This window comes from Myotis yumanensis, unplaced genomic scaffold, assembly GCF_028538775.1.
Source record: "Myotis yumanensis isolate MYYU_CA2020_CCGP unplaced genomic scaffold, mMyoYum1.0.hap1 SCAF_6, whole genome shotgun sequence".
Lineage (NCBI taxonomy): Eukaryota > Metazoa > Chordata > Mammalia > Chiroptera > Vespertilionidae > Myotis > Myotis yumanensis.
Window position 1 is genome coordinate 88974109 of NW_027223757.1, and position 22805 is coordinate 88996913.

The 22805-nt window shown below is 45.1% G+C and overlaps 1 protein-coding gene across 4 annotated transcripts in view; it reads left to right on the forward strand.

Moving 5' to 3' along the window:
• The window catches only part of BTBD9 (BTB domain containing 9), a 431208-nt gene that overhangs the window by 305266 nt on the left and 103137 nt on the right, over window positions 1–22805 (forward strand). For all 4 annotated transcript variants that reach the window (XM_070418646.1, XM_070418647.1, XM_070418645.1 and 1 more), the window contains exon 8: window positions 15133–15322. In XM_070418646.1, the coding sequence (XP_070274747.1) occupies window positions 15133–15322 (190 nt within the window). The remainder of the gene's footprint in view (window positions 1–15132; window positions 15323–22805) is intronic.

Consider the following 22805-nt stretch of genomic DNA (forward strand, 5'->3'; position numbering starts at 1 on the left):
TTCCAGCAACATCTGTCAAGTTGGCAACAAGCATACCCTCAGGAAATTATGGGCATTTGAAGACCATCTAAATATTGTAAGGAGCCCTTTTTCCCCTCTCTCCCTGCTCCCCCTCCTGCCTTCCCCTAAGAAGAGTGGGGCGGCCACATGGCATTTACCACTGTCACTCTCCCTGATAAATTATAAGCCCATTTGTGTCTCTGATTTTTTTTAATGTATTTTGATTTCTCACTCATGATGGCTTATGAAACCTCAAAGCAGTGACTGTCCTGGAAGGCAGCTGTGGACAGACAGACCTCTTTGTTTAATGAAAGGAGACCTGTAGTCACATACTGTTAGCACAGAGAGGCTTCTTCGGTCTAATGACTCGGATCATCTTGGTCTGATCAGTAGGTCAAGAATTGCTGTCCCCAGCAAATATCGACCCGGAGGAACTGCTTTCTTGGTGATTCTGAAGCTGCCAGCTGCATATTACACTAGCAGGTGCTAATAGTTTTTTTGCAGGTCAGGAGAATTGTTATTGGTTCTTCTTTCCCTTGCCCCCTATCCTTTCACAACTACAAGGTGGCTCATGGGAATAGACGTCAACCCACTTGTATAATGCCCAGGTTCCTGAAACACTCATCCCACCTGCCCATTCCACACGGGGAAAAACCTGGCTCTTCTGGGCTGGGAAGTACCAAGTCTGCGTCTTGCCTTTGAAAATCTCAAGATGCTTTTAAAACGTCATCTAATTTATTCTGTCAATGTTTGTAGGAATATATAGAGAAGAGGGAGTATTCTCTTTAGAGGTAAAGAAACTGAGTCACAGGGTGTTTAAACATCCCCCTCGGGACTGCCTAGAAATCTGTTTACAGAGCTAAGGTTCATTCTTTGGGTGTCTGCCTCCCAATCTGTTGCTTGTCCAGCGGATGTTAGAGCTGAAGGCAGGCAGGAGAGCAGCCATTTCCCCTCTCAGAGTTAAAGTATGTAGACATGCTGCAGAGGGCGCTAGACCTCAGAGTAAGATGCTTCTTAATAGGCAGATTTGAAATATTTGTAATAAAGCCCCATTTAAAAATACCCATTTTTCATTTCCCAAAGCACTGTGTTAAGCCATTAGAAGAATAATTAATTGAAAATAGTAGCAAAAGACTTTTTAAAAATTAACTTTTATTGTATGTGCCCTGACCGGGAATCGAACAAATCAAACCAGCGACCTCTTGTTGCAAGGGACAATGTCCTGTCAACTGAGAGGGCTAGACAGGGCTTTCTTTGTCACATACTATAAATCTACTAGAAAACAGCATGATTCTATTTCCTCCATCTAGGTTAACTGGCCTCCAGAAGGTAGTGTAAATTGGTTCTGCTGAGGTTTTGTTTTTTTCTGTTAACTGCTGTACTTAGAAGTAAGAATAGAGTTGTTCCAGGTCACTTGGAAGACCCTGACTGTCAATCTTTGAAGCTGGGGAGCCACATTTCCCCAGGGACCCCACTTCTCCCTGTAGAAAGGTATCATCACCTCGGTGTCACCTAGGGGACTGCTCAGCCTCTCCACAGCCCTGGGCTGGTCCCTCAGGCTAACCCTGGAAGAGAGCCCGGGAGGCAAGCATTTCCCTCCAGCATCCTGTGTGGTTTGATTACGGAGTGTCAGTTCTGCGAGCCCAGTATTCAGATGTTGAGACTCACCAATATGTTTCTGCTAAATTCTATCTAGTCTTGCTCCCTTGAGAGTCTCAGAGATTCTTTCCTTCTCACACACCTCAATCCTGGATGCTTTGTGGGGGCTGAGACATGTGAGAATCTGGTGTCATCTCTAGCCTTTTTCTCGTTGCCTCCAAAAGGAAGGCTCTGCCAACGAGGAATGGTAGGAGCACGCCTGTCACAGATCTGATGGGGGCCTTTTCTGTGCAGTGCACAGGGCTCCGCTTAATGTTTGAGCACCTCACTTCCGATGCTACTTTTAGTAAAAATCCAAACTTTACAGTTACTGATGCATTTTAAAGCAATACCATTTAAGGTCTTAAGACTGAAGAGTCACCCATTATCCCAGAATCATTCTGACTTCAAATTTTCTGAACTATATTCATCCTTCTGCTGAAAGGAAAAGAGAAGAGAAAATAAAAAAGAAAAGCTACTACTTTATGAAAGGGATAGTTTAAAAACAAAAACTTCCTTGCAAAAAAGTATTACGCAAACCAACACTTCCTTTGTGAGGCTTTTCAATCCTTTTGCTCATCTTTTTTCTATGCTCAACTGGAATGAGAAATATTCCCCCAGGCTGTGGTAACATCTCTGATCTTGAGTCACAGAATTGTTGTGGCCTGACAAGACCTCTCACCCAGTAGCAGAACAAAAATAACTGTTGATTTCAACATCTTTTAGCAGATAAGAAAAAATAAATCCACATAAAACTCTTATGATACAGAAAATGATGCCCTTTATACTGTAACTTTTCAAAATTTTTTGAGATAGAGTTTTCCAAACCTGCAAACCAATTTCAACAACTTTTTGTATGTTGGGTATTAACCCCAACCCCGTTGACTTGAGTAACTTGTCCCTCTGTGGGGGCAGATGTAGACTCTTTCTCACAGTTTATATCTGGAAAAAAGAAAAACCCACTCCAGTGAGATATTGCCAGTTCACTCAAACAGAGTTGGATGTTTCGAATATCTTTTTTTTGCACCTGGAATGCCTTTGTCCTAAATTTAAAGGCTTTACCAACTGAATGAATCCCTCTTTGATTAACTGCAATGATTACTGCTATTAAAAGTCTAATGCTTGATTCTTCAAGGCAGCAATTTCCAACCTTTTTTGTCTCAGGGCACACATAAACCAATTACTGAAATTCTGTGGCACACCAAAAAATATATATACTAGTGGCCCAGTGCACAAAATTCGTGCATGGGGGAAGGGGGGTGTCCCTCAGCTCGGCCTGCACCCTCTCCAATCTGGGACCCCTCGAAGGATGTCCTGCTGCCAGTTTACAGGGATTGGGCCTAAACCAGCAGTCGGACATCCCTCTCACAATCTGGGACTGCTGGCTCCTAACCACTCACCTGCCTGCCTGATTGCCCCTAACCACTCTGCCTGCTGGCCTGCTCGCCCCCAACTGCCCCCCCCCACCAGCCTGATCACCCCCAACTGCCCCCTGTGCCAGTGTGCTTGCCCCCAACTGCCCCCCCTGCTGGCCTGCTTGCCCCCAACTGCCCCCCTACTAGCCTGCTCACCCCCACCTCCCCTCCCCACTGGCCTGCTCGCCCCCAACTGCCCCCCTGCTGGCCTGCTCACTCCAAATTGCCCCCTCCGCTGTCCTGATCACCTCCAACTGATCCCCACTGATGGCCAACTGGCCCCCCTGCTGGTCTGCTTACCCCCAATGACCCCGCCCCCCCCATCAGCCTGATCACCCACAACTGCCCTCCCCTCTTGGCCTCTAACTACCTCTACCTCTGCCCTGCCACCATGGCTTTGTCCAGAAGAACGTTTGGAAGGTCTCCCAGTCTAATTAGCATATTACCCTTTTATTAATATAGATAGAGGCCTGGTGCACAGGTGGGGGTTGGCTGGTTTTCCCTGAAGGGTGTCCTGGATCAGGGTGGGGGTCCCCCTGGGGTGCCTGGCCAGCCTGGGTGAGGGGCTGAGTGCCGTTTTCAGGCTGGCCACACCCCCTTTAGGCTGGGGGTCCCCACTGGGGTGCCTGGACAGCCTGGGTGAGGGGCTGATGGCTGTTTTCAGGCTGGCCACGCCCGCCAGTGACCCAAGCTCCCAGCCTATCCTTTTTTTCTTTTTATTTTTTTCAGCGCCTCCTTGGGCGGAGGCCAAGGAGGACTGGAAGCAGGTATCTGGGATTTATTTATCTTCTATAATTGAAACTTTGTAGCCTTGAGCAGAGCCCACGGCCAGCCAGGGCAGGCGGGAAGCTTGGCTTCCTCCATTGCCGGGGGCAACCCAAGCTTCCTGCTCGCTCCAGCTCCGTGGCCGCCACCATCTTAGTTGGGTTAATTTGCATACTCGCTCCTGATTGGCTGGTGGGTGTAGCGGAGTGGCGGAGTGATGGTTAATGTGCATGTTTCTCTTTTATTAGTGTAGATTTTTGCTGATCTGATAAAAGAAATAGGTATAATTTTGATTCCTTCACATCATATGGTTATTGTTGTGTTAGCTGTTGTTATTATTATTTTTTTTATTTGACAAACTAAGGGGAAAGAGGTCATTGCCCCTGACTAAATAGTCGGGCATTGCATGTTTTAAAAATTCTTGCAGTACACCAGTTGAAAACCACTGCTTTAAGATCTTTTTGGGTTTTATTATCTGTCTGTTCATTTTTTTAATCTTTATTGTTGAAAGTATTACATATGTCCCCTTTATTCTTCCATTGAATCCTTATAGCCCACCTCCACCCCAGTAAGATCTTTTTGAATTGAAGATTCTCACAGCTAAAACCTCCAGCATTCAAACTACACAGAAGAGAGTTGACCTCTAAAGAGTTAGTTCTGGCTCTGGATGGGTAACTCAGTTATTTGAAGTGTTATCCTGTACACCAAAAGGATGCAGGTTCAATTCCCAGTCAGGGCACATACCTAGGTTGCGGGTCCAATCCCTGGTTGGGGTGAATGCAGTAAGCAACTGATCTCTCTCTCTCTCTCAAATCATTAAAAACATATCCTTGGGTGAAGTTTAAAAAAAAAAAGAGTTAGTTCTGAGCTGCGCTTTCCTTCAAAGGCCCGAGTATGTGAGAGAGAATTCATTGGTCCTGGTGAATTCGTACATTTGAGATCTCCCAGCCCCACTCCACCTCACCTTTGCCCCTGGGAATAACCACCTCTGATTTCTCACCTTCATCTTCTAGAAAAAGGCCATTTCTTCTGAAATGTTTGGAGCTATCTATACATATAAAAGCCTAATATGCAAAGTGTCTCCTTGAGAGTTCGACTGACTAGGAGTTCGATCGTTCACTATGACTTGTGCTGACCACCAGGGGGCAGCATGGAACGAAGGAAGGCCCCGGCCGGCAGCTACTAGGGATCCTACCCATGCAAGAATTTTGTGCACTGAGTCTCTCGTAGCTTTAGCATCTACACTAATAAAAGAGAAACATGGTAATTGGCGTACGACCGCTACCCTTCCCATTGGCTAATCAGCATATCCTTATGCAAATTAACTGTCAGCCAAGATGGCGGCCGGCAGCCATGCACTGAAGCGAACAGGTAGGCTTGCTTGCTCCAGTGATGGCAGACTCCAACCTTCCCCGCCTGACTTGCCGGCCTCTCAGCTGCAACTCTTAGCAACTATGTTGCAAAATAGAAGCTAAACAAAACCCCAGAAACCGGCTTTCAGTCAGCCGGGCTACAGCCAGCCGGACCGCAACATTGTATCAAATACAGAAGGTAAAGGCCAGAAACCGCTTTCAGCAGCGAGGCCTCAGAGCTAAAGCTGGCCCAGAATAGAAAAAAAAAAAAAAGAAAAAAAGGAGCAGTTGGGAGCTTCAGTCACCCGCCAGCCTGAAAACGGCCCTCAGCCCCTTAGCCAGACTGGCCAGGCACCCCAGTGGGGACCCCCACCCTGATCCAGGACACCCTTCAGGACAAACCAGCCGGCCCCCAAAGGGTAATATGCCTCCTGGCACCAGGATCAGTGGAGCAGCGAGGCTCCCGGCACCGGGATCAGCGTGACAGGGGGCAGCGCCCAAACCCCCTGATCGTCCTGCGGCTCTGTGTGTGACAGGGGCCGGGGCCACAACCTCCCTATCTGCCCTGTCTGTTCATGACAGGGGAAGGCGCCCCAACCCCCTGATCAGCCCTGCTCTGTGCCTGATAGGGGGGAGCTCCTCAACCCCCTGATCGCCCCCCACGGGCCCTGCTCTGTGTGTGACGGGGTAGAGCCATAACCTCCCCATCGGCCCTGCTCTGTGGGTGATAGAGGGCGGTGCCCCAACCCCCCTCCACGGGCCTTGCTCTGTGTGTAACGAGGTAGAGCCATAACCTCCCCATTGGCCCTGCCCTGAGTGTGACAGGGTGCAGCGCCCCAACCCTAATCCGCCCTGCTCTGTGTGTGACAGGGGGCGGTGCCCCAACTCCCCTATCGGCCCTACTCTGTGAGTGACAGGGGGGAGCTCTTCAACCCCTTGATGGGCCCTGCTCTGTGCGTGACAGGGTACGGAGCCCCAACCCCCCTGATGGGCCCTGCTCTGTGAGTGACAGGGGGCAGCGCCCCAACCCCCTGATTGGCCCTGCTCTGTGCGTGACAGGGGGTGGTGCCGCAACCTCCCCATCGACCCTGCCTTGAGTGTGACAGGGGGTGGTGCCCCAACCCCCCAATTGGCCCTACCCTGAGCGTGACTAGGGGTGGCATCGCAACCTCCCAATCTGCCCTGCTCTGTGCATGACAGGGGGCGGCGCCCCAACTCCCCAATAGGCCCTGCTCTGAGCCTGACCAGGGGCTGCACCTAGGGATTGGGCGTGCCCTCTGCCACCTGGGAGCAGGCCTAAGCCAGCAGGTCGTTATCTCCTGAGGGGTCCCAGACTGCGAGAGGGCACAGGCCAGGCTGGGGGACCCTCTCCTGCCCCCCGAGTGCACAAATTTTTGTGCACTGGGCCTCTAGTATATAATAAAAGCCTAATATGCTGTGTCCAGTCAGCCATTCAACAGATCAACGTGTAATATGCTAATGGTATGCTAAGGTCACTCAACTGCTTGCTATGACATGCACTGACCACCAGGGCGAAGACACTCCAACTGGTAGGTTAGCTTGCTGCTGGGGTCTGGCCGATCAGGACTGAGGGAGACAGGCCAGACATGCCCTGGAGCCCTCCCATGGTCTCTCCCCGGCTGGCCAACCTCCTGCGTCCCTCCCTGGCCCCGATCATGCACCAGTGGTGTCCCTCAGCCTGGCCTATGCCCTCTTGCAATCCAGGACCCCTCGGGGAATGTTGGAGAGCCGGTTTTGGCCTGATCCTGCAGGCCAGGCCAAGAGACCCCACTGGTGCACAAATTTATGCACTGGGCCTCTAATAAAGTTATAAAGTTTATTTGGCATGGAGGGAGGACCACATGTGAAGTTTGTAAAAGTGTTACCTCTTCCTATTCCTGGCTAAATAGAGCCCAACATGGTTGTCCAAGCCCTTATAATTAATATCAAGATATGCTGTGATTTGGGCAACCTTGGTGATGTCAGAATTGGACGCTAAGATGAATACTAGTTGAAATTGTAAAAGGGAAAAGCAAACAAGAAGAAGAGGCTTCCTTTGAACAGGGCTCCAGCACTCAAAGGCATAGCCTGTTTTCTCCCCACATTCCCCTGCCAATAGGGAGAGGGGTCATGATGGAATCATGGGAACTGTGTTAGGAAGCAGCCTTCTCACAGAGCTGGGAACCGGGAAAATTTGAGGAAAGAAAAGTTTAAAATGTTTTTCTTCAGCAATGTGATGTAATAAATTACTGAAAAGTTTTTTTTTTAATCTGATAGATAAAGCTAAGAATTAATGTAACTTACTGCCAGTGTTGTGGAATACATTTCTGTAGCTTTTGATCATTTCCAAGAAAGATGAGCGTGTTCTAATTCGCTGTTGTTCTTTTAGCGAAGGTAGTTTTTCCTTTGAACTAAAGACAGAGTGTGGATTGCAGTTGGGTTGGAAGCTTGCCTGTCAGCAATAAGTACCTGTATATGCCTGGTGATAGGCCCCTAGAGTGAGTCCCCCTTAAAAACAAAAAGTGTAGCTGTGTGGCTGAATACATGGGTGTGACCTTCAGTTAAGAGCCTTAGTTGCCTTTTTGGAAGACATACTTTGTATCTATGAAAGTCTTGGCAGTAGAGAAGAGTCTGTGCTGAGGCTATTAAGCACGTATTTGTGGCATGAACCACTGTGCTGTTAGAAACATTTTGTACTGAAATCAGGCTGGGAAACAGTGACTGAAGCCCTCCACAAGCACAGTTTTGTAGATGATGGTCCTCTGTTAAGTGCTAAGTGCTTTCATTTTTTAAAATTTGCGTCAGATGGGTTTTTCCTTCCTCTCAAAGGTGATCGCTGGAGACAGTTAAGTAACATGTCAATCTTATCTTTAAACTAGATGCCCCATGCATGAAATTCATGCACTGGGGACCGGTGGGGGGGTCCCCTCAGCCCGGCCTGTGTCCTCTCACAGTCCAGGAACCTCATGATTGATTGTCCCACAGAGGGAGGCCCTGCCCACCCAGCCGGGGGTCCACAATGGGTCGCCCCACAGAGGGAGGCCTCGCCCACCTGCCGCAGCACTGCTGTGGGGTAGCCTGGGCCTCCCTCTTTGGGGCGATCATGGAGCCCCCAGATTGATCGATCACCCTGCCAGCTGGTGGCCTGGGCCTCTCTCTGCAGGGTGATCATGGGGCAATGGCCAGGCCCCTGGCCAATCACATTGCACCGGTCTTGGCTGGCCTGGCGCCAGGGGTGTCATAGCGTGGTGGTCCATAAGGTCGTCCAGACGGTCATTCTGCTGTTTAGTTGTTCGGTCGATTTGCATATTACACTTTTATTATTATAGATATATCTGGTACAGGTGGCCCTCAGGTCATATCCTAGTGAAGTAATACTACCTTTTAAAAAATTTATTACTCCTGATTTAAATTTACTGGCAAGCTCTTGGCTACCCCAGTGCTCCGTAAGAAGGAAGAACGGTGAAATCGTTTTCAGGTCACTTTTTCTGCAGTGCCCCACTGTCTGAGTCATCCCAATACCCATGCACCTGCAAAACATATGCACTTTTGTTGACATGTAACTTTTGCATTCAGAAGCAGCAAATTAAATTTATCTGAGCAGAATTGCTATGTGCACAGAGGTGGGTAAGTAATTTCTGCCCAGGCAGTTTCCCTTTGCCTTTTGCTCAGAGCACAGGCTATTGTAATAGGTGTGTAACTGAAGGATAGCAGAGAGAGGCAAGCCAGAGAGACAGACACAAGATGCTGGATTTGGGCAGTATGGTTTTGTAAACAAAGTGACACAAATTAGGGCAAAAATTTCAGTGGGACAAGGGAGGAAACAAGAAGACTGGAAATGCTGTATAAAGCTGAGTCCATCCAGATGGTGTTTTTAATAAATTTATCAGACACATATGAAGTACGGTAATGAACATTCAAATGGGGAGTGGCCCAGCCCCTATGGGAGGAATATCAGTATGACACCTTCTGTACCTTGCAGTCAGTTAGAATCACTCTCTAATTTTTCTCAGTAAAGGAGTCACAGAACTTATTCAGACCATTGAGTAATTATTAGGCAGTCCAACTAGGCAGGCTGAGGTTTGTGTTTCTAGAAAGAAAAATTAATAACAGAATTATTTACTGCTGAAATCGAGGGAGTGGCCTATGTATGCCAGTAAACCCAGCAGTGACATTTATCTTCTGTGAGAACTCCCTTAGTGTGACTAAAGGAGATAGCTCTCCTTCAGGCATAAAAGAGCTTTTTAAGTTCATTAAAAACCATATTGTTGCATACATTCCTTCGCTTCTTCTTGAAATCCCCAAAATGATTTCTTCCTCAGAAAATAGTTTAGTCTACCATGAGTGTCCACACTTTCTGTCTGTGGGCTAAACTGTTAGGGGAAAAGTGGAGAGAGCGGGTGGGTATGTAATGCTTAGATAGCAGCTCTTCTGCAGTGGGCATATTTGTTTTCGTTCTAATGTTTAGGTCAAGACCCAAAGATTGATTATACTTTACTTTTCTAAGAAAACTTTCACTGAGAAAGCAATTTTTTTCTGCTTTATTCAGTAGCTCTTTGATTTTTTTAGCTTTTGGTAAGGAGCTATGTTAAGTAAGGTTAAGTGCCATAACCTACATAGTCATCTCGTTTTCCAGCTCTGGTTAATTCATTCAGCAAATATTTAATACTTACTCTATGCTAGGCACTATTTTTTGGCAGTTAGGAGCACAGCAGTGAAAAAAAGAAATAAAAGTTTCTGCCTTTATGAAACTCACATTCTAAATCTCTGATTGTCAGGTTAGAGTTAGATACTGATTTGGTTATTAAGAATTGGTTGGTACAGCACTAGACTGATAGTTTCATCCTGATTATTTACAGAAGGTCCCTATCCATTTGGGTTTGTGCACAAGTCCCTGTCCTTCTCTCCCTTCCACTTGTTGGCATCATTGGTCATTTTACTGTTAATTTGACTCATTATCTAAAAATAGGCATGAAAATAAGAAAAGTGGTAATCTTTTTATTTTGTATTTTATGAAGTAGATGTAGTTACTTATCAGGTTGTTAGCAGAGTTCTAGCAAAAGCTGTTTCTTGAAAGGAAATTTTGGTTTTAGGGTAGATTTCACTGATAAAGTCCGCCTCTACATGTATATGTTGAGGCGTGTATGTGTTGGCCATCCTTTGTAGATCCAGATTTTGACTAATAAACATTAATGAATAATTATGTCAGAATCATAGTAGAGACCATGGTATGTTATTTTCCAGCATATACATATAAGATTCCTTGTTAAGAAGGCAAAATTGTTTAATTTAGCATATATGTTAGACCACCTCAAGATTCCAGAGGGTCAGATGGTGATATTACTACAGTATTTTTGCTTAAAGAAAATGTTAGAGATGGAAAGAATCTTCTTTAATAAACCCATTTATAAACGTGTCTATATAAAAGGAGTTCCGAGTGCTTACCCTAGACTTGTTTCCCAAAGACTTAGAAACTGTTAATTAGGAATGACTTTGTGATAGTCCCTGATGCTGCTGTACTAATTGACCACTAGTTAAAATCAGATTATCTAGGAATAAAATTGTGGAGCAGTAACTGGGGTAGATGGAAATTAACAAATTCAGGAAGTGTCCACAAAGACAACTGGTAAGACCCAGGGATGCTCAAGAGCATATCAGCGTTCACAGTCCTCATAAAAGGTTTTATCCTTTCAGAGGCTTGCCAGCTTTCTAATTTTCATGAAGACAGAGTTAAAATGTGTGAAGCTGTTAAAAAATATTCCATATGTGGAACAGGACATAGGAATGTATGTGTAAAGTTTGGAGACACGGAACACTCTCATGCCCACCACCCAGCTTTAGAAATGAAACACTGATAAACCTTTAAAGCTTTGGTGTGTCCCTCCCCCATTCGCTTCCCCACTGTCTTATCCAGAGGGTAACTATTCCTCTACATTTCCTAGCTTTTCTTTCTAAGGTCACCATATAGGTTTATATTACTAAACAGTAGAAATGGAAACAAACTCTATGTATTTTTCTGACTTGCTGTTCTTAAACCAGCTTTCTATGTGAGATTGAGCTTTGTTGATACATGTAGCTCTAGTTCATTTCTTTTTAGTGCCGCGCAGTTTTTGTTTAGTAGTGAGCTTTAATAATTCAGTGGACAGGTTAGACACACCTAAAGAGAATTATTGAACACAAATAATAATTTTTTAAGAAATTATCCAGAATGCTTCAAAAAAGAGGAAAAATTGAAAGGAAGATTAAAAAGCATGGAGGATGGAATGAAAAGTTCCAACAGAGGTCTAATGGGAATGCCAGAAGAAGAAGAAAACAGAAAATAAGGAGGAATCAATACCCAAATAATGGCCAAAATTTCCCAAAGTCAATAAAGCCATAAATGTTCATATTCAGTCCTGAGCAGGATAAATTTAATTTACATCTAGGTGCAACATAGTAAAATCGCAAAACACCAAAATCAAAGAGAAAGCCTTAATATTAACTGTAGAGAAAAAAACAAGTATAACAGAGGGATAGCATACTTGGGCGGACATAACAGTAGAAGCCAGAAAAATGGAATAATATCTTCAAAGGGCTGAGAAAAAACAGCTTTTAACATAGAGTTTTATACCCAATTAACCTATTTTTCAAGAGTGGTGGCAAAATGCACTTTTGAACAAAGACTGCTGAATACTAATGACTGTGTCTTAGAAGGAAATTGAGCCAAGAAGAAAGGACTAGATAAAAAAGTAACGGCAAACATATTGGTGAATGTGAATAAGTAAGTTTTGACTGTGCGAAATGATAATAATGACTACTGATGTTCAGAATACAAAGCAAGGTGGAACTAAAATGTTACATAACACCGACAAGTAAGCCTTAAGGCAAGTGGTGTGTATTAAAACTGTTAAGGGAAAGGGCATATGTGATTTTTCATTTTAGGCATTGTTAAGTGTGGTGTGCATATCTAAAATTTAGTAAAGAGTAGAAATATATAACGTTCAAATCAATAGATAGCTGGTGAGGGAAGTAAGGAAAACTGTCAATCCATTAGTAAACAGCAACAGAGTGGACAGAGAGGTTGGGGAAACAGCAAAGAAAAAACTTGCAATTAGAAAGTAAATTCAATCCAAAGATATGAGCAATAACAATTAATGTAAGTCATATAAATCTGCCAGTTATAAAAATACTGACTTTAAAAAATTCTAGTTATATGTTATTTATAAGAGGCTAGAAAAAAATATAAAGTAGAGTAATATTAAGGAAATAGTAGCCAAATAAAGATGCTGTAGCACAAATCATAAAGGAAAATATTAAGTATTTCAATTCAATGCATTAACCAACAAAGAAATAGCATTCTGCAAATCAGTTAGAAAGACAAATAGACAAAAAGATAAAGATAATTTACAGAAGAGAGGTGGAGAATGATTCCAGAGGGGAAAGAAAGAGAACAGTGTTTTTCTAACAAAAACTAAAACCACATTGAGATGTCCTGTCACACTTATCTATCTAACATTACCAAGAGATGGTGAGGAGGAGCATGAGTTGAGAGTATAAATTCTTACAACCACTTACGTGAGTAATTTGGCAGGTGGAAGGTCAACTCATAGCCTTGAGTGTAATTCCACTTCCGAGAGTATGTAAATCTTATGGATTCCTTGAAGAAACACCCATGAACGGAAGAAAACACTTTTGTTTGTAATCACAAAGACAAGAATGGTCATCTAAATGCCTCTCAGCAAGAGACTAAATATATAAATGCTTGTATCTTTACACATTGAAATGTTTTATATACTTTACAGGAATGAACTAGATTTATCTATCTATTGAATGTTCCTTCATCCTAGTTCAGTGTTTGTGGTTAATGTTAATATTGTTAACAAACATTCCCTTTCTTCTAAGGGGCACACAGCAGGGTTGCACTTTCCCACCTCCTTGAACTTAGGTAAGGCCCTGTGACTTGCCAAGTCAACCAAATGTGAGCCAAGTGATGTGTTACTTTGGGGGGAAGAGTTTTAAGAGCCAGTACCCAGCTCTCTCTCTTCTCACTGCTACTGTGATGGAGGAAGCACATATTAAAACAAAGCCTCTGTCACCCGGTCCCTGAATGATACAGTGAGCACAGCCACTGGGCTGATTGTCACTGAATACATAGGGTGAGCAAAGAATAAACGTGTGCCATGTGAACTGCTATGGGAGTTGGGGCTGTTACTGCCCCCAGAGTATTAGGTTATGTCTCAGCTCAATTTACTGTGCATCTTGTGTCCCTTCCTTAAGTTCTGTCTTCCAAATCACAGCATACTTCCTCTTTTCCATGAGACACGGTACCAGAACATCGCCTCTAAATATAGCACTTCATCTGTCTTTTTTCAAAGTCAGGGGAGCTTCTCTCTAAGCCCCTTCTCTGTCAGAAAACTGTCCTTGCAGGTTATTTCACCAGTGTTTTTGCTTTGGAGTTAAGCTTCATAGCAAGAGATTCATCACCAGAAAATCCGTTCTCTCTCCCTTCGCCTCCCCTCCCTTCCTTCTTTATCTGTGGATGGCTGTCCTCATCTGCCAAGAGCAGAGTCATTAGGGAAGGTTTGTGAGATGAGGGCTCAAGTACAGGCATGCCCAACTTTGGGAAATAAGTACATTCCATAAAGATACATGTAACACTGTTTACTTGGCATCATTGTAAAGTTAGAAATGTTTTGGCACAGTGGTAGTACTGCTCACCCTCTTTTCAGAGTATAATGTTATACCGAAAAGTACAGTATATATCTGATGAGAAATTATCTTTTTTTCAAATTATGTAAAGTAAGTTACCAATCTTGAATGTACGTAGCTAAGGTTAATTGTATATTTGGATTAAATAACTTAAATGGCTGAAGTGGGGGGGGAATCCTCACCTTTTATCATTCTCTTCTTAGTGTTTAGAAAATCTACATTGATTTTGAACAGCTATTATTTTGTGGAAGCTCTTGATTTTTATAAATGAACAGGTTGATATGGCTTGGAAGTATAGAGGGAAACTCAGAATTAAAACAGAGCTAGTGTTTCAAAATACAGCAGTTTGTGAACAAAGAGAAAAGCATGTGTATTAAAATGCATGGAATAGTAAACAAACAAAAGAGGGAAATAAATCCTGGCTGAGGGCAATGTGTATTCTGAACAAGGATTGGTGCCATGTCCTGGACATTTTTCTTATTTATGAATTTTAAAATGGTAATATAGGTATATATATATACATACATATATAATCTTTCTTCAAACAAATTTATTAAATGTAATAAATAAGTGCAGTTTAGAGAATACAAGTGCCATGTGCCTACCACCTAGCTAAAGAATAGAACAAGACCAGTACTTTTGAAACCCCTCCAAAATTTCATTCTGGGAATGAAGTCAATTAATGTTTGGACCCCATTGGTGGGGGTCCCTCCAAGATTTGTCTCTTTTCCTAGACAAATTATCCTCAAATTTGTATAATAATTCCCTGGACTTCATTTTTAGTTTTACATGTATGTATATATCCCTAAACAAAGTATATTTTTAGTTTTGCCTTTTTTAAAACTTTGTATAAATGAACTCATACTCTGTGTTTTTCTGTCTTGCTTTTTTTAACTTAACATTGTATTTTTTATTCATCTACTTGCATATAGCTATGGTTCATTAATCTCAATTACTGTGTAGCTTCCCTCTGTAGTATTATTTTGCAATGTGTTAGTTCATTTTATATTTTATCGGGTATTATGTTTCTTTTCCATAAAATTATGTAAGGTTAATTGTTATATGTAGTTTGGTTTGTTCCAACCTTAGGTACAACTGTGGGTTTTTTAAAGCTATTTGACATGGAAAATGTGTTCATATCCTGAGATAATCAAGATGTTCTAATTTACCTTTAGTCAATGATTTGAGTTAGATATTAATTTTTTTCACAACACACTATCGAGATGTATTTGGCTTCTCTTGTCTTGATGCTGAATCTTGTGTTGGCTTCGCAGTTCCCAGGGAGAATGTCGCAACGATTGCTGATTGTGCCAGTGTGATTGAAGGAGTCAGTCGGAGCCGGAACGCCTTGCTGAATGGGGACACCAAGAATTATGATTGGGATTCTGGCTACACATGCCATCAGCTAGGAAGTGGGGCCATTGTGGTTCAGCTGGCACAGCCATACATGATTGGGTCAATACGGTAAGAAGACTACTTCTCACTAATTACTTTTCAAATGGAAGACACGTACAAATTACAGTTTAGTACAATGATGTGCCAGCAACTTCAGTGAAGACACTCTTCTGTTCTTTGCTGTAGATAGGGAAGGAGGGGCAGAAAGGGGCACAGAGATACAGTGCTTGTTGGATTCTCGGGGGAAGGGGAGATGCAACAGGAGTTAGACTTCTGGGGAAACCAGAGCAGAGGCCTCTCCCTGGTTCATATTGGTTAGCGACTTGCAGGATAATGTCAACACAAGTTACACAGAATCAAAAATCATTTGAAGCTTTAATAAATGACTTTGCATAGGGAGCAGACAGAACTGTATATGAGACCTGCTTCTAAAAAGTCTTTGTAATGATCTTTGTGTCTGGATTTTAGTAGTTGTTTTCATTTTGCTTTAACCCAATATTGCTTGATTTATAAGATCATATAATTTTGTTGTTGTTGTTAATCCTCACCTGAGGATATTTTTTCCATTGAATTTTAGAGAGAGGGGAAGGGAGTGGAAGAGACAGAGAGAGAGAAACATTGATGTAAGAGAGACACATCAATTGGTTGCCTCGCATGCACTCTGACCAGGGCTGGGGATCAAGCCTGCAACCGAGGTATGTGCTCTTCACCAGACTCGAACCCGAGACCTTTCATTCCACAGGCTGACATTTAACCACTGAGCAAAACTGGCTAGGGACTGGTGACATCCCCTAGACTCTAGGGCCTAGAGAATATACTTTTAGTTCAAGAGAACCATCTGGGTCTTAAATAGGCTACCTATTTCTTTTTAATGTTTTAAGATTGACTCTCAAAGAATAATGGTAAATTATATATATACTAGAGGCCCGGTGCACAAAAATTTGTGCACTCGGGAGTGGGGGAGGGGTTCCTCAGCCCGGCCTGTGCCCTCTTGCAGTCTGGGACCCCTCGGGAGATAACGACCTGCTGGCTTAGGCCTGCTCCTGGGTGGCAGAGGGCAGGCCCAATCCCTAGGTGCAGCCCCTGGTCGGGCTCAGAGCAGGGCCAATTGGGGAGTTGGGGCGCTGCCCCCTGTCATGCACAGAGCAGGGCGGATCGGGAGGTTGCGATGCCACCCCTAGTCATGCTCAGGGTAGGGCCGATTGGGGGGTTGGGGCACCGCCCCCTGTCACACTCAAGGCAGGGTCCATGGGGAGGTTATGGCTCTATCCCGTCACACACAGAGCAGGGCCCATGGCGGGGGGTTGGGGGGGGGGTTAGGGTGCCACACCCTGTCACACACAGAGCCGCAGGGCGATCAGGGGCTTAGGGAGCTCCCCCCTGTCACACACAGAGCAGGGCTGATCAGGGGGTTGGGGCGCCGCACCCTGTCACACACAGAGCTGCAGGGCGATCAGGGGATTTGGTCGCTGCCCCCTGTCATGCTGATCCCAGTGCCGGTAGGCCTCGCTGCTCCCCTGATCCCAGTGCTGGGAGGCATATTACCCTTTTACTATATAGGATAGAAGCCTGGTGCATGGGTGGGGGCCGGCTGGTTTGCCCTGAAGGGTGTCCTGGATCAGGGTGGGGGTCCTGCTTGGGTGCCTGGTCAGCCTGGGTGAGGGGATGATGGCTGTTTGCATCTGGTCACACCCCCTTCAGGGTGGTGGTCCCGCTTGGGTGCCTGGCCAGCCTGGGTGAGGGGATGATGGCTGTTTGCATCTGGTCACACCCCCTTTAGGGTGGGGGTCCCCACTGGGGTGCCTGGCCAGCCTGGGTGAGGGACTGAGGGCCGTTTTCAGGCTGGCGGGTGACTGAAGCTCCCAACCTGTCCTTTTTTTCTTTTTTTTAAATTCCAGGCCAGCTTTAGCTCTGAGGCTCAGCTCCAGCTATGAGACCTCCGCTGCTGAAAGCAGGTTTCTGGCCTTTGTTTACCTTCTGTATTTGAAACAATGTTGCAGTCCTGCTGGCTGAAGCCCGGGGTTTTGTTTAGCTTCTATATTTGTTACAATGTTTCTTAGAGAGCAGCTGAGAGGCCAGCAAGGCAGGCGGGGAAGCTTGGCTTCCTTCGTCACTGAAGCAAGCAAGCCTCCCTGTTTGCGTCAGCTGCCTGGCTGCCGGCCGCCATCTTGGTTGGCAGTTAATTTGCATATCTCCCTGATTAGCCAATGGGAAGGGTAGCGGCTGTACAGCTAATTACCATGTTTCTCTTTTATTAGATAGGATTAGAGGCCTGGTGCACGAAATTCGTGTACGAGGCCGGGGGGGGGGGGGGCGGGGAGGCGGTCACTCAGCCCAACCTGCATCTTCTCGCAATCCAGGACCCCTCGGGGGATGTCAGGCCTAAACTGGCAGTCGGAATCCCTCTCGCAATCCGGGATGCTGCATGTACCAGTGACCATACTTTTCATACAGGTGAAAGGCATCTTGCTCTTGTATGGGCAGCTGCATTTTTTAGCCCTGATTATAAAAAGTAGTACATAACATGATCCTTCTGAGGCAGTAGTACCATTTTCCCCATCTTATGGGTAGAAAAACTGAAGCAGAGAGAAGTAAGTAATTGGCTTTGTCACACAGTTATAAGTGTCAGAATCAGGGCTGACCACAAGATGTGCAAGCCAGGGTCCATGCATGTCATCACTGCATCATCCTGTTTTTTCAGTGTTAGAGTAGCCTTGCCAGGTTTTAATTCTTAAATCTAAGAGACTGTTCCCAATATATAGGGTAGAATCCCTAGGCCTGGCTGGCGATCAGGGCCATCTGTGGAGCAACCGGTGCGTTGGCACCCACCTTGGCTTGCAGCCTGGCGCCACCTGGTGGCCAGACCTCCCCCCCCCCCCCATCACCACTGTCAGCCCTGCCCCCGGATCTCTGCTGCTGGTCACCTCCCGGGGGAGGGGGGGGGCAATCGGGGGCAGCTCCTGTGTTGAGTGTCTGCCCTCTGGTGGTCAGTGTGCATCATAGCGATCTGTCCTTCTGCCATTCGGTCAATTTGCATATTAGGGTTTTATTATGTAGGATGGATATATATATATATCTGTCTGTATGTATGTATTTGTATTTATATTTAGCATTAGATGAGCTATTTTACATTGTATCTTAGCCTGCAGGGGTAGAGATGTTGGCAGGACATGGCCGCTTTCCCCCATCACACTTCTCAATTTAAAGTCAGTATGTGTAAAGAGAGAAATAGCACAAATTAAGGTAGTAGGAGTCTAATAGGCAAAAGTTAATTGATGTTTAGGCTAGTAACCACAGAGGTAATTGCTGCTTGCCTCAATGATTTGAGGTAGATATTAATTTTTTTCACAACAGTTTCTGGGTACCCTGATGAGTGATGGTAGATTTCTTGGAGAATTAAGACTGTGGATTTCTTCATTTAAATTGTCAACCCCTTTTCATAAAGGGCAATGTGCAGCCTGAATACTGTAGACAACAAATCACAGAGAGAGAAGCCTGGGGTTTATACTGCAGACAGACAGCTCACATTGTGCTTAGGAAGGGGAAGAGACAAGCCACAGGCAGTCTGAACAAACTACTAGTGCAAATAACCTCCGTCACAGAGCAAACAGCACCCTCCTTCCTCTTCCTCACCTGCATGCATTAACTAAAGTATTCATAAGCCATCTATTTCATAAGCCATTCGTGAATTTTTGTCATAGGTGGTGTGAAACTTATCTGAATATTTCTCATTACAACCTATCCCTCTTCACTTTAAAAATCTAGGAAACAGTTGTCCTCCTCTTGTCACTGGCTTTCTTTATAGTCTCCACAATTTCTTGAAGATTACCAATCGTGTCTCTGAGATTACATCTGCAATTTCTTTCAGCAGGCGTGTGGTGTAACTCATCTGAGCCAGGAGACTTGAAATCATTTAAATTGACTAGATACCCTCTTTCTTTCACTTCACCTATTTGGGGCTTCAATTTTCTCTTTATTATGTTTGTTCTGCCATTTCTAATTTGAAGACCAACCGTTTTGCCAATGAAAAGGTAAGGAAACTGGAAGCTTAGTAGCTCTTCCTACTCTCTTTTAATGTTCCCTGTATTCTGTCTACTTACCTGGTACCTCCCCCCACCACACACACACACCCCTAACAATGTCCCATGTGCATCTCAAACCAATGTCAGAAATGGATGCTATTATCTTTTCCTTCCCCTGTTCAAGTTGCCTCACACCTTGATGCCCCATTTCATTCCGTGGCACCACCCCTCTGTCCATCAACTGAGCCAAAAACATGAGAATCTTTCTAAATTTCTTCCTCTCCCTCCCGCCTCCCCTCAGCCAGTCGGCCATGGAGTTCTGTCAATACCAGCTCCTACACGGTCTCACAAATCCTTCCTCTTCTTCTTCCACTGTCACCACAGTTGCACCTTTGTAGTCCCTCCTCTCCACCTGGCCTTCCAGACTTTCATCTAGCCCTTCTTTCCCCACCAGCAACCATCTCCCACCTGTTACCACAAATCTGATGTAGCCAGGCCCCTTCCTAAGAGAGTTCATGGCTACTGTTTGCCTTCAGGAGAAAGTTCCGAGAAAGGCACTAAGAGTGATCTGACTTGGCTTCTGTCTGTACAGCCTGTCTCTTGCTTCTCCACCCACCCTGCACCTACTCTGTCACAGCCTCTCCTGCTCCTTGCAGTTTTACACTTGTCACCCTCTTCCCCCCACGTCTTCAACTCTTTGACCACGCTGTCCTCATGGCTTGTGTCTCTCACTGCCTTCTCATCACCCCCTGTATGCCTGGCTATTATTCCCGCTTCAGGTCTCCACTCCTTTGGGCACGCTTCTTTAACCTCACCATCTCCTGGGCTAATTTAAACATTCCTCCTCAGTGATCTCAGTGATCAAATTGCTACCGGAGCATTTGTCGTATTTGTAGAATTGTGTCCTTGCTGCTTCCTCTGAGCCTCAGCTGATACATAAAACCTGTGGCAACTCAGAATGAGCATCCCTCGACAGTTTGTGCAGATGAGGTAGTCTGACAAGTTAGAGGGGAAATTGTGGTGGGCACGGTAAGAGATCTAGAATCTTAGATCCAACGGGGGCCTCATGAGGTCTTTGCCAAAGTGACAGCTTAGAGACAATTAGGCTTTTCATGTGACAAGGCCACCTTGACCTCTAGCTCAGATCAAAGCATCAGAGAGGTTGAATCTGACTCCAGAAAAAGGTGTGATTGGGACTTAAGGCAAGAGAGAACAGTGTCATTTGTTTCTCTTTGAATGTGAAATAAAATGGTTCCCCCAGTTTTCCTTTTTCTGACTCAGAGGAGGGATGATGTGCATGAGCACAACCAAAGGCAGAGTTGTGCATCTCAGCACAGTGTGACGCCTCCGACTTCCTCCAGCCCAGATATTGTTTCTGCGGAGAGAAAATCCATGCCGCTGACGCCTGTATAACTGGCTGAATGCTCAGAGAGACACGTCTCTGTGAAACTCACATTATGTTGTCAGGGGCTGCATTTGCCTCTTCTGTGACATTGTTAAGAGGAGAGGGAGAGGGATTTGTTAACCACCAATGCCCGTGGACGATGCCGGCTGTCCTGGCAGGCCGTGGTTAGCAGCAGCTCATGTGCCCAGACAGACGTTTATTGGTAGGAAAGTAGATCAGGGGCACGCACCTCTTCATGGGGATGGGTAATTGGCCAATGACAGTTGATTAGTCAGTGACATTTTACCTGCAGTTTCTACAGTTGCTTGTGATGACTGACTTGCTTTCCTAGTCACTGTGTCCGCAGAAGCCAGTGATTCTGAATCAGCTCCTGAGGACGCACGTTACAGGCCTGAGGGACTTACACTTTCCCATCTGAAAGCAGGGCTGGCAGTCCTGAAACTCGGTACCTTGGCTTAAATTCAGATTTCTTTGTAGGTGATGACTCTAAGGCCAAGGTCTCAAACACAAATGATCTCCATCACTGCATTCTTTATTCCTGCGAGGGGACATAGTTGTTTGTGGGTAAAAACCATTTGTTTTCATCTCTATTTGTCTGATTTTATCCACAGAATCCATTTCTTCCTTCCACAAGTTTCCCCTGTGGCTGGGTAGGCAAGCAGAGCCTTGTTTCTTTTCTTTTCTTTTTTTTAACCCTCACCTGCGGATAGTTTTTCTATTGATTTCTAGAGAGGGTGGAAAGGAGGTAGGAGTGGGGGGAGGGAGACAGCAATGTGAGAGAGACATATTGATTGGTTGCCTCCCGAATGCCCCCTTTACCAGGGCTGGGGGACCTGCATCTGAGATACGTGCCCTTGACTGGGAATTGAACCCAAGACCCTCAGTCTGAGGGCCGATGCTCTAAGCACTGAGCAAAAGTGGCCAGGGCAAGCCTTGTTTCTTGATTGCTAATGCTTACACCTAACCTCAGTTAGCAGGACCGTAATCCTACTAATGTGTATGGAGAAGCTGACCTTGAAATATGATCTCTGACCATCTCCACCTCCCCTGTTTTCTTTTATCCATTCAGCAAGCATGTGTTGAGTCTTCTACTGTGTGTCAGGCACTGTTCTAACCACTGGGGTACAGCACTGAATAAAGAAAACAGTCATCAAACGTTGGTGCTCTCATGGAACTGATATCCTGTGGGAGAGATAAATAGTAAACATTTTGTGTAAGGTGTCAGATATTCCCAAGTGCCCAGAGGCAATTAGGGAGGACTAGGGGATGGAGACAGTGCAGTTTTAGATTTAGAAGACCAAGCCCATCGGGGACCTGCAGGTAGCACGTCTGGCTGGCTACAGGAGCCCCAAGGGGGCCACTGTGGTTGGAGCAGATGGAGGGAGTTAACTGGAGAGGTAGCAGCCCCGAGTTGCTTTGCTGCTGTTTCTATTTTCAGTCACCAGCTCCCTGACCATCCACCTGCCACCAACCTGGTCCCAGGGTTTCAGCAGCACAGTTAGAGGGGATGTTTCTTGCTATCGGCAGGGCTGGGGCCATCGTGCCTTTAGAAGCACCTTCCTTGCTTCTGGAGAAGGAACAGCAGGAGGCGTCCTAGTCCTTGCAGTGTAACCGGAAACTTTCTCCCCATCCCTGTGTTTCTCTTTCCAAGAGCCAGAGCTGGCAGTGCACCTGGGAAATAAAGGAGTGTGTCTTTGTTGTTGCTAGGTTCACAGGCACAGCAGAAGTTATGCATTTTATTTGAGAGAAAACGGGAGAAATTGCTTGGAATGGGCCTTAAAAGTGGCAACAGAGTGGTAATTATATCATTTTCATGCCATTTAAAAAACATTAAAATTTAAATAACAGGAAATCCTCAGAGGCCTGGCCACATGAAAAGACCAGAGTAGAGTCATAATAACTAACCAGTTATACTTAATGTCTTAGTTCCTCTGTCACCTTAATTTAAGATTTATCTTTCACTTGCTAATCTTGATATTTTTTTAAGTATTTCCAGGCTAGTATGAGAAATCACAAACAATTTCTGCATTAGCTTGAAAATGATGGTTTTGTAATTGATATGAGGAATACCGTAAATAAAATACCTACAATGCTTTAACTAACAAACCTAATTATAAGTAGACTG